The sequence below is a fragment of the Schistocerca gregaria genome, chromosome 5, assembly GCF_023897955.1.
Source record: "Schistocerca gregaria isolate iqSchGreg1 chromosome 5, iqSchGreg1.2, whole genome shotgun sequence".
NCBI lineage: Eukaryota > Metazoa > Arthropoda > Insecta > Orthoptera > Acrididae > Schistocerca > Schistocerca gregaria.
In genome coordinates, this window is record NC_064924.1 from 174,228,665 (window position 1) to 174,240,955 (window position 12,291).

General features: G+C 39.4%; 1 protein-coding gene across 1 annotated transcript in view; it reads left to right on the plus strand.

Annotated features, from left to right (window-relative positions):
• The window catches only part of LOC126272447 (macoilin), a 136,913-nt gene that overhangs the window by 87,666 nt on the left and 36,956 nt on the right, over nucleotides 1-12,291 (plus strand). The window contains exons 7-8 of the mRNA XM_049975322.1: nucleotides 2,737-2,962; nucleotides 3,410-3,478. Of these exons, the coding sequence (XP_049831279.1) occupies nucleotides 2,737-2,962; nucleotides 3,410-3,478 (295 nt within the window). The remainder of the gene's footprint in view (nucleotides 1-2,736; nucleotides 2,963-3,409; nucleotides 3,479-12,291) is intronic.

Below are 12,291 nucleotides of genomic sequence, written 5' to 3' on the forward strand. Positions count from 1 at the left end.
ACACATAAAAATCTTATTACGTACCCAGAACCCCAGGTCGGGGGGAATTACCAAACAGGAGGAGAACGAAACAGTCCTTGCTTCCCATGCGGTAAGTTTCCTCTGAGCTGGAATTCTGGATGAATTTTCCAGATTCTACCCCTTTTCCTGAACCCCACTAGTCCTTTTCATTCACTGCTCTCCCTTGCCCTTCAACCCTTCAGCCAGAAGGAGCTACTGGCCTCAAAAGCTTGTGTAAGTAATACCATTTATATGTGTGTGTTCTCCTGCCACCATTTGGTGAGTCGATTTTTTTTCTGTCCAGTTATATTTTAAAGAACTGGTTTTTTGTTGATATGTTTTACATTATTGTTCATCTACAAATCTTTCAGGGGATTTGCATTTTGTTATTCAGACTCATGTGGCATATGGGGTTTCCTGTACTGTTACCCATTTTATTACATTTGAGAATTTTTGTTGTGCTTACACATGTTGTTCTGGTTGTACAGGTAATTACACTTACCTCTCCAGTATCAGCTAGAAACAATACTTGCACACAGTAGATTCTTGACATCAATCTTCATATAAACAAAGGGTTCTATCTGCAGAAGTCTCTCGATGCGTTATTTTATTGTCAATGAAGGAGGAAACTGTTTGCCACTATGTGATTCACCTCAAGTGGGTACCAAAAAAAAAAGGGGGGGGGGGGGGGGGAGTCGTCATTGTAGAGCTTGCCATATGTAACAGTCAAATTGGAAGATTTAAGTATTTATCACTGCTATTCTTGTACTGTTTCTGCCTGTGAATGAATTAAAAACCATGTAGGTTGTTTTCTTATTTACAGATTGTGGAAATAAAATCCACACTATTGCCACTTGAACATCACTGGGGAAGAAAACTGAATTGTAGAACTTAATGAAGTTTCAGAACTTGTTTATTAGAGATACAGTGAGTTTGTATGTTCCAGTGAAGCAGTAAGCTAGTATAATGGTTGTAGCAAAATTCATGACTAAGATAGCATAAATTGAAATTTATCTTTAACTGCTGACAGCAGTGGTTTGTTACCATTAGGAAATGTATAACACCAAGGGAAATTCCTGGGTGGAATAATACGTAAAGTAAAGTAAAGTAAAGGAAAGGCAACCACTTAACTATAGCTGACTGATTTGTGCCGCATAGAAACACACAACAGTAAACAGGAGTTATGCTAGCTGTCAAGATCTTGCTATTGCTCTCACTATAGCTTTAGTAGAAGTACACATCTTGACACACAACCACATAGACACCCAAACACTGTAGTACAATGGAAAATCCAGGACAGAATGTAACAATATTATGAAATATTTTCATAATATTGTTACAAACACCATAGTGCCACAGTTAGATGGCTTTGGGTCTCTGTGTGGTTGTGTGTGAGTGAACGTGTGTATTTCTAGTAGAGAAAGAGCAAGAGCTTGAAAGCCAGTATAAATACTGTTTAATATTGTGTGTTTCCTTTCCTTTATTGAATGTGTAAGGATATGTTATAGAGAAGTGAAACATTCTAAAATACCTTTTAGCCAGATGATTATAATATGAAAAATAATAGAAGTGTTGCATGAGAATAAAACTGGGAATGCAAAAATCTCTGAAGCTGTAACAGCAAGGCATTGGAGATGCAGTGTATGGTGTTCAGCAAAAGGAAGGCCATTGGTACCCATTGTGCATTTTCGTGCATGTAGCAGTAGTTGTGCATTATGGCACACACTGCTTACCCAGATGCTTTGGAATGTTATACACTGACTATAGCTTTGACACTGCATATTCAAAGACGAATAAATTACACAAACAAAAGTGAATTAATCCCTGTGAGAAAAATGAGTAATAATCCATTTAGGTGTACTCAGTCCACCAGCCTGCACTCACTTGTGCAACACACACACACACACACACACACACACACACACACACACACACACACACACACACACACACAGAGGGAATATACTTTTTAATGTGATATGAGGTTATTTGTTTGAAAATAAGTTCATACTTTGATTTACTTAATCAACACAAAGAAGGCAGGCTAATGAGTACATAATAATAGAAACCTTTGCTTAGAAATTAAGGAAGTGGTGTAAACAACGTAACTGTACCACCATCAGACTAATTACACACTTTACACAAACTTCCCTATTTCACTGAGAAATCTCTAGAATGCTTTCTATTCATCCTGTTGTGTGTGATGTGATGTAATTTTGTAGCATCTACATCCAAGATGTTATGGTGATTGATGGCCTATTATTTGGGCTTTAATTTCGTGTTTTAATCAAATGGTTCTCAGGGTGGTTTGCTGCTATTTTGACCACAAACTGTTCATGAGTGTAATAGTTATTTAAATGATATAAATTTAAATTGTACTGTTGGCTTACTTCCATGTCAGATGCTGTGTTAAAATTTCTGTGTTATTGTGGCTATGTCATTTCAGCTGGATACTTTCATATTCTGTTCTGTAACAGCATTCTACGTTGGGATATAGCTAATGGGTTTTAACACTTAGAGAAGCTATTTCAGTGTTAATATATCTGTGTAACTGTAGCATTACTTTTTAATGGGTCTTTGGATAAACAGTATTTCTGAATATGCATTGTACTGTGTCAGGCCAAATAATGTGTGCATTTATTCACCTCATCATTTTCATGGGAAGCTGTCATGCTTTTTATATCAGTCTACAGTCTGGTTATTTAAGGTCTACATTTCTTTTCAATCCTTCTGTAGGTCATACATCACAGAATGATTCTGCAATGTCTAATGGAATTGTTCACAATGGTACATCACACTCTCACACATCTTCTGCAAAAAATAACCACAGAAAGTCTTTAGACAAAGGGGAGAGAGATAAGTCTATGGAACAAGATAGCAAACTTACAGCAGAAAAAGGTCATAAGTACTCATGCGGTCATGGAGGTATTCCAACAGATCTGGACTACATAGAAAGAGTAGGGTATGTAACTATGGATCCAACTAAATGCCTCTTTTATATGTGTTGGTTTTCAGATTGAATTAGTTGATCAGTTAAGTAGCTTCAGTGCTTTTATAAACAGCTGAAAATATTAGGTAGTCCCTTTTGTCTAATTTCTGTTGTCCATAACAGGTGAAGATATATAGCATGGAAATTTGCATGACTGCTGCAGCTTATACTAACAGAATCATAACAACTGTTCAGCTGAATGTATACATGTAATAACTTTTTTTGTGACTTGTATCAATTTTGAAGCCAACTGCTTTGCTATGGTGATAGAGAAAAGCATGTTTAAATTTAAGTGCTTTGGTATGGAGGCTATGCATGTTTTGTTGTGTGGTGTTTCATAATTGACCTTTTATTCTAACTTACGCATTTACACTTTTGTGTCAGATATACTGGTAAACATGAATTTTCATTTGATTGCAGGGTTAAATCACTTGATCGAAGCCCTGGAGCAACTCGGAAGTCTGGAGGCTCCAATTTTATATTTAAAAGGTATATTTCAGCATCCTGTTTTGTTAAATTGAGATAAAGGAAATTATTCATCAGGTAGTTAAAGGAGATAAAAATTTAATAGTGGTGGGGAATTGGAATTCAATAAGAAAAGCAATAGAAGGAAAAACAGTAGGTGAATATGGGCTGGGGGGAGAAATGAAAGAGGAAGCCACCTGGTTGAGGCTTGCACAGAACATAATTTAATCATTGTTTACACAAGGTTTAACAATTGTGTAAGAAGGGTGTACATGTGAAAAAGACATGAAGACACCGGAAGGTTTCAGAATGATTATGTAATGCATGTAAACAGGGATTTTGCAATCATTTTAAATTGTAAGAGGTTTCGAGTGGCAGATGTGGACTATGACCATGGTTTATTAGCTATGAACTGTAGCTTAAAACTGAAGAAATTGCAGAAAGGCAGGAAATTAAGATGATGGGATCAGGATAGACTGAAAGAACCAGAGATTGCTGAGAGTATCAGAGGGGGCATTAGGCAATGATTGACAAGAAGAGGGAAAGGAATACAGTAGATGACGAATGGGTAGCTTTGAGAAATGAAATAGCGGAAGCAGCAGAGGATCAAATAGATAAAAAGGTAAGACCTGGTTGAAATCCTTGGATAACACAGAAGATATCGAATTTAATTGATAAAAGGGGAAAATATAAAAATGCAGTAATGAAGCAGGCAAAAGGATATACAAACTTCTAAAAAATGATATTGACAGGAAGTGGAAAATGGCTGAGCAGAAATGGCTGGAGGACAAATGTAAGGATTCAGAAACACACATCACTGGGGTCAGATGGATACTGCCTGCAAGAAAATTCAAGAGACTGTTGGAGAACAGAGAAGCAGCTGTATGAATATCAAGGGCTCAGATGCTAAACCAGTCCTAAGCAAAGAAGGGAAAGCCAAGAGGTGGAAGGAGTATATAGAGGGTCCATACAATGGAGATGTAGAGCAATGTAATAGAAATGGGAGAGGATGTAGATGAAGATGAGATGGAAGATGTGAAACCGCGAAAAGAATTTGACAGAGCGCTGAAAAACCTTATTTGAAATAAGATCCTTCCAGTAGACAACATTCCATCAGACCTTAGGAGAGCCAGCCATGACAAAAAACTTCCATCTGGTGTGCAAGAGGTGTGAGAAGGGCAAAATACCTTCAGACTTCAAGAATATGTAATAATTCCAATTCCAAAGAAAGCAGCTGGTGGCAGGTGTGAATATTACTGAACTATGAGTTTAATAAGTCGTGGTTGCAAAATACTAACACGAACTCTTTACAGAAGAATGGAAAAAGTAGTAGAAGCTGACCTTGAGGAGGATCAGTTCGGATTCCAGAGAAATTAAGGAACACGCGGGGCTATATTGAGGCTATGACTTCTCTTAGAAGAGATGTTAAGGAAAAGCAAATGTATGTTTATAGCATTGGTAGAGTTGGTGAAACCTTTTGACAGTGTTGATTAAAATACTCTCTTTTAAATTCTGAAGATAGCAGGGATAAAATACAGGGGGTGAAAGGCTATTTACAACTTGTACAGAAACTGGATGGCAGTTACAAGAGTCAGAGTGCATGAAAGGGAAGCAACAGTTCGAAGGGAATGAGACAGAGTTGAAGCTTATCGCCAATGTTACTCGATCTTTACATTGAGCAAGCAGAAAGTTCAGGGAGAAGAAATAAAAACTTTGAAGTATGCTAATTACGTTATAATTTTCTTAGAGATAACATAGGACTCAGAAGAGCAGTTGAACAGAATGGACAATTTATTGAAAGGGATATAAGATGAACATCAACAAAAGCAAAACAAGGATAATATAATGTAGTCAAATGAACTAAGGTGATGCTGAGGGAATTAGGTTAGGAAATGAGGCATGTAAATTAAGAGATGTGTTTTGATATTTGGGTAGCAAAATAACTGATGATGGCTGAAGAAGGAGGCTGTAAAATGTGGCCTGGCATGGCAGAAAAGCATTTTTTGAAAAAGAAGTTTGTTAACATCGAGTATAGATTTAAGTTTCAAGAAGTCTTTCCTTAAAGTGGCGAACCTGGGCACAAAGGATTGGAAATTTGTATGGGTGCTGGTAACACTAGTTAATTTTTAGATATTTTTCTGCATCTGGTTTGTAAATGGGTGGATTTACGTAATTTTAAGGTGCTGAATACACTGGTAAAATCAGTTTTTGCTATCGCGTAACATTTCCTAGATACACAACAGAATAGTAGTAGGAAAAACTGACACCATTAAGTAAAAAAAATATACATTCAGAACGTATGAAATCAATTCTGTTTTTTATGTATATATATGGGCATGATGCCAATAAAAGGTCTGAATTAGTTCAGAAGATATTTTCTCCTTTAATCATTATTTTGGTTTTTGAAAAATGCGATGACGGAGCTCTTTAGTTTGCTGTTCCATCACTCTTCATAACAAGACCACAGCAGTAGTCACCCATAATCGAACAGTTCTGATGGCCTTGATAAAAGTGTTCCATGGTAAGAATGTCTTGGTGAAAGCGTTCACCATGCTCGTCACTTACGGCTCCCAAATTTTCTGGGAAGAAATCAAGGTGAGAATGTAAAAAGGAATTGTAAGCGACATTCTACACCCCATGTTCTCATACTGTCTAAAAGACCGTTCACAGTGGTAACTTAGTTTTTGTCTTTTCTGTTACCCAAAAAGCCCTTCACAATTACTTTAAAAGAAGACCAAATAGCTAATTGGATATCTATGAGTTTAGTATCAAAGGTTGGATCTTTCAGCAATTTTTTTATTTGTGGTCCAACAAATATACCCTCTTTCAGCTTTGCTTCATTTAATTTGGGAAACTTTTCTTTTAAATGATTGAAGGCCACACTTTCTTTATCCAGAGCTTTTACCAAGTTCTTGATAAGACACAACTTGATAGGAAGGGGAGGCAAAATGATTGTTATCGGGCTCAAGCAAAGCTCTGTAAGGAGTGCAACAACTTTTAAATCACAGCAAAGCTGCCATTCGTGATCCTTATATTTGATTACTTCTAGCTGCAAAACCATGGTTTCATAAGTTTCTTTCATGCCTACTGCGTAAGCCAAAGGTACTGATGAAAATGCATTGCCATTATGCAGTAGTAGTGCTTCCAAGCTGGTTTTACTGGTGTCAATAGATAGTCGCCAATCCTGTGGATTCTGTTGTACACCTAGCTGCATCGTCAAACCATTGACATATCTACACACACACACACACACACATTGGATTCTGCATATTGAAATACTGAACAAAGGAAGCACATCTTCATCTGAAACAGGAAATTTTTGTCCCTTTAGCTGGAAGGATCTGTTGTTGCAGTCTTGGCCCCCAAGAGTTCAGCATGCTGATTTGAAAGTTTTAGATCACGAACCAAATCATTCAGTTCCTTTTGATTAAAGAGCTGAGGCGAAGTGTAATGATATTAAGGGCAGTACTCTTCTACATGTTCAGTACTTTCTGATTCACTTGACATGGTGTCTGGTTCCATGGCTTTCAAGTTACAGACAGGAACAGGCAACCCCTCATCATGGGCACAGGCAAATGCACTGAAGATACATTTAGATATTATATTTTATTTTATGTCTAGTTTTGCTTGAATGTCCTGAGATATTTGTAAGACAGAAGTAACAGTCTGAATAATGGTCATTAGGCTCACACCGCACCATCTGAACAGCAGATGGCATGGCTCGGCATTTTCCTTTCAACGACTCATTTAAGATTGTAGTACAGGTTATGCGGACAGTGTGAGCTGAAAATTTTTTATCTTGGTAGCCAACAGGACAACCAAAATACAATTTATATGCCTTCTTAACCAAATCGGTGATTGGTTTTCTTTGGGCTTTTGGAGGGAATTTCCCACACACATAACAAAAGTTGTCGGCGTTGTTTAGACAGCAACAACATTTACTAGTTGCCATTTTTCTTAGTGTAAGTTTTAAAACACAAAAAGTTTGTGCTATCTTTCAGAGGAAACACTCACTGAGGATCTCTTTTGCACCGCTAGGTTACCACACCAACCATTTACTGATAATTTATAGATCCTCTGCAAATCAAAAACAAACAATTAAACATCAAAACAGAAAAACAGCAAAAATCGAAATACCCCCAAAAAAACATAAAAAACTCAAAAATGGTACGTGCTAGAACATTTTGAAAGGTGTATTTGGATTCTACACACCAAAATACTTACTAATTGATGCATCACATCCCAGATGCAAAATGGCTGTGACTAGTGTGCCCCACAAACAAAATACCATCATCATCACCATCACCACCATCACCTTCACCGTCATTTTTTCTGAATGTATTTGTATGCGTGTTTGGAAGTGAAACACGAACAAAAACAGTTTAGCAGGAAGAGAATAGAAGCTTTTGAAAAGTGGTGCTACAGAAGAATGCTGAATATTAGACGGGTAGATCACATAACTAAATGAGGTGGTGTGGAATGGAATTGAAGACTGATTTGTGGCACAACCTGACTAGAAGAAGAAATTTGTTGATTGGACACATTCTGAAACATCAAGGTATTGCCATTATAGAAGAAGAAGAAGAAGAAGAAGGTGGTGGTGGTGGTGGTGGTGGTGGTGGTGGTGACAACTGAATTACAAACAATACGAAAAGTATTTGGCGTTTCTAAAAGGGGCTCAGTGTTGCAACTCACAATTGTTGTTGTTGTTGTTGTTGTTGTTGTGATCTTCAGTTCAGAGACTGGTTTTATGCAGCTCTCCAAGCTACTCTATCCTTGCAAGCTTCTTCATCTCCCAGTACCTACTGCAGCCTACATCCCTCTGAATCTGCTTAGTCTATTCATCTCTTGGTCTCCCTCTACGATTTTTACCCTCCACGCTGCCCTCCAATACTAAATTGGTGATCCCTTCATGCCTCAGAACATGTCCTAGCAACTGATCCCTTCTTTTAGTCAAGTTGTGCCACAAACTCATCTTCTCCCCAAGCCTATTCATTACCTCCTCATTAGTTATGTGATCTACCCAATCTAATCTTCAGCATTCTTCTGTAGCACCACATTTCGAAAGCTTCTATTCTCTTCCTGTCCAAAGTAGTTATCGTCCATGTTTCACTTCCATACATGGCTACACTCCATACAAATACTTTCAGAAACGACTTCCTGACAATTAAATCTCTACTCGATGTTAACAAATTTCTCTTCTTTTGAAATGCTTTCCTTGCCATTGCCAGTCTACATTTTATATCCTCTCTACTTTGACCACCATCAGTTATTTTGCTCCCCAAATAGCAAAACTCCTTTACTACTTAAAGTGTCTCATTTCCTAATCTAATTCTCTCAGCATCACCCGATTTAATTCGACTACATTCCATTATCCTCGTTTTGCTTTTGCTGATGTTCATCTTATATCCTACTTTCAAGACACTGTCCATTCCGTTCAGCTGCTGTTCCAGGTCACTTGCTGTCTCTGACAGAATTGCAATGTCATTGGCGAGCCTCAAAGTTTTTATTTCTTCTCCATAGATTTTAATTCCTACTCCAAATTTTTCTTTTGTTCCCTTTACTGCTTGCTCAATATACAGATTGAATAACATCGAGGAGAGGCTACAACCCTGTCTCACTCCCTTCCCAACCACTGTTTCCCTTTCATGCCCCTCAACTCTTATAACTGCCATCTGCTTTCTGTAAAAATTGTAAATAGCCTTTCGCTCTCTGTGTTTTACCCCTTCCGCCTTTAGAATTTGAAAGAGAGTATTCCAGTCAACATTGTCAAAAGCTTTCTCTAAGTCTACAGAACGTAGGTTTGCCTTTCATTAATCTATTTTCTAGTATAAGTCGTAGGGTCAGTATTGCCTCGCGTGTTCCCATATTTCTACGGAATCCAAACTGATCTTCCTCGAGGTCGGCTTCTACCAGTTTTTCCATTCGTCTGTGAAGAATTCACGTTAGTATTTTGCAGCTGTGACTTATTAAACTGATAGTTTGGTAATTTTCACATCTGTCAACACCTGCTTTCTTTGGGATTAGAATTTAATATATTCTTCTTAAAGTCTGAGGGTATTTCTCCTGTCTCATGCGTCTTACTCACCAGATGGTAGAGTTTTGTCATGACTGGCTGTCCGAAGGCTGTCTGTAGTTCTAATGGAACGTTGTCTGCTCCCGTGGCCTTGTTTCTACTCAGGTCTTTCAGTGCTCTGTCCAACTCTTCATGCAGTATCATATCGCCCATTTCATCTTCATCTACATCCTCTTTCATTTCCATAATATTTTCCTCAAGTACATCGCCCTTGTATAGACCCTCTATATACTCCTTCCACCTTTCTGCTTTCCCTTCTTTGCTTAGAACTGGGTTTCCACCTGAGCTCTTGATATTCATACAAGTGGTTCTCTTTTCTCCAAAGGCGTCTTTAATTTTCCTGTAGGCACTATCTATCTTACCCCTAGTGAGATAAGCCTCTACATCCTTACATTTGTCCTCTAGCCATCCCTGCTTAGCCATTTTGCACTTCCTGTCGATCTCATTTTTGAGGCGTTTGTATTCCTTGTTGCCTGCTTCATTTACTGCATTTTTATATTTTCTCCTTTCATCAATTAAATTCAATATTTCTTCTGTTACCCAAGGATTTCTACTAGCCCTTGTCTTTTTACCTACTTTATCCTCTGCTGCTTTCACTACTCCATGCCTCAGAGCTAACCATTCTTCTTCTACTGTATTTCTTTCCCCAATTCCTGCCATTTGTTCCCTTACGCTCTCCCTGAAACTCTGTACAACCTCTGGTTTAGTCAGTTTATCCAGGTCCCATCTTCTTAAATTCCCACCTTTTTGCTGTTTCTTCAATTTTAATCTACAGTTCATAAGCAATAGATTGTGGCCAGAGTCCACATCTGCCCCTGGAAATGTCTTACAATTTAAAACCTGGTTCCTAAACCTCTGTCTTACCATGATTTAATCTATCTGATACCTTCTAGTATCTCCAGGATTCTTCCACGCATACAACCTTCTTTTATGATTCTTGAACCAAGTGTTAGCTATGATTAAGTTATGCTCTGTGCATAGCGTTGTCTAGACCATCTATATTCCTGGAGTGTTGCTAATGGCTTCTGTTATTCTGGTGAGAAAACGGTCTGTATGAACTTCTGGCATTACAGTCAGTTTCTTCCACCGTTTCTTCTCAGTCCCGTTGCTCTCCCATTCGTGGAGACAACAAAATTTTTAGGTCTTACATGTGACAGGAAATTTTGCTGGTCTCCACATGTGTCTCACTTGGCTGCTCGTTGTACCCGTTCCCTAAATGTCCTCCGTGTTCTCAGCAGTATGTCACGGGGAGCAGATCGAATGGTCCTGCTTTGCTTATATTGGTCCATTGGCCTATCATAGCTTGATTACGGGAGCTTTGTCTACTCTTCTGCCCGGCCGTCTATCTTACGCCGTCTAAACTCTATCCACCATCGGGGGTTACGTCTGGCGACTGGAGCATTCTACATCAGCCCTGTTGAGAGTCGGTATGCTGAAGCTGCCGAATTATCGCTAAACTTCCGGCAGGATATGTTGCTTTGTCAGTACGCCTGCCACCTGATGTCAATGCCCGACCACCCTTCAAATTTCTCCTTCTTTAATGACTCTCTCGACCGTCAATCGGGCTATATGTCTCTGCCCTGTTACTTCCTGGAGTTCACTTTCGTCGCTTCAGCAACTTGATTTTACCCTTCCTACGACTTTTCGAGTGGGTGAGAGCCCGACGCCACCTTGGCTCCAGGCTCAGGTTCGTGTTCACTTTGAACTCAGCTCGTTCTCAAAGGAGAGGACCGCGAGTTCGATCTACTGCTCGAGGTTTGTCGAACTTCATCCGAGGCTCGCTAATAATGTCTTTATTTACACAGATGGCTCCAAGACTACTGCTGGCGTCAGATATGCCTTTGTCATTGGAGATGATACCTTTCAATACTGGCTCCTTGACGAGTGTTCAAGCTTTATAGCTGAGCTTTTGCTCTCTTATCAGGCTGTTCAGTATATCCGCCATCATCTTCGTTCTTCCTATGGCATCTGCTCTGATTCTCCGAGTGCCATTCAGAGTCTCCGTGACCCATATTCGGACCACCCTCTCGTGCAACGAATTCAATGGTCCCTTCAGTCGCTAGCTGGTATCGACGCTCTTCTCCTCTCCTTTTTTTTTTTTGTGGATTCCTGGCCACGTTGGTGTGCCTGGGAACGAAGCTACTGATGCTGCAGCCAAGGCTGCTGTCGTCCTGCCTCGGACAGTTTCCTTTTGTGTCCCTTCAACTGATGCTAGTGGGGTTCTTTGTGGGCGCATTTCATCATTGTGGCATGAGGCTTGGTCCTCTCTCCATGAAAATAAGCTTAGGGCCATCACACCGATCCCGACGGCTTGGACAACCTCCTCACGCCCTTCCCGGTGAGAGGAGGTCATTTTGGCCAGGTTGCGGATTGGGCATTGCCGATTTAGCCACCGCTACCTGTTGTCCGGTGACCCTGCCCCACAGTGCCCCTGTGGTCATCAATTGACGGTGTGCCAGGTTTTATTGTCTTGTCCCCATTTTGTTCACTCTCGTGTTGTCCTGTGTCTGCCGTCTACCTTACAGGAACTTCTAGCTGATGATGCTCGAGCAGCTGCTCATGTCCTTAGTTTTATTACACTGATGAACTTGTCTGAAAAGATCGAACTCTTTTATTTTGTTTATCTGCGTCTTTGTAAGTACTTTCTGGTATTGCCCCCTTGCATTTTTCTACGCTATTAGTGCACTAACGTTTGTGACTGGGCGCATGAAGGAAGTTCCTCAGCTGGTCCAATATTGCTGTGTATTGCATTTGAAAAATG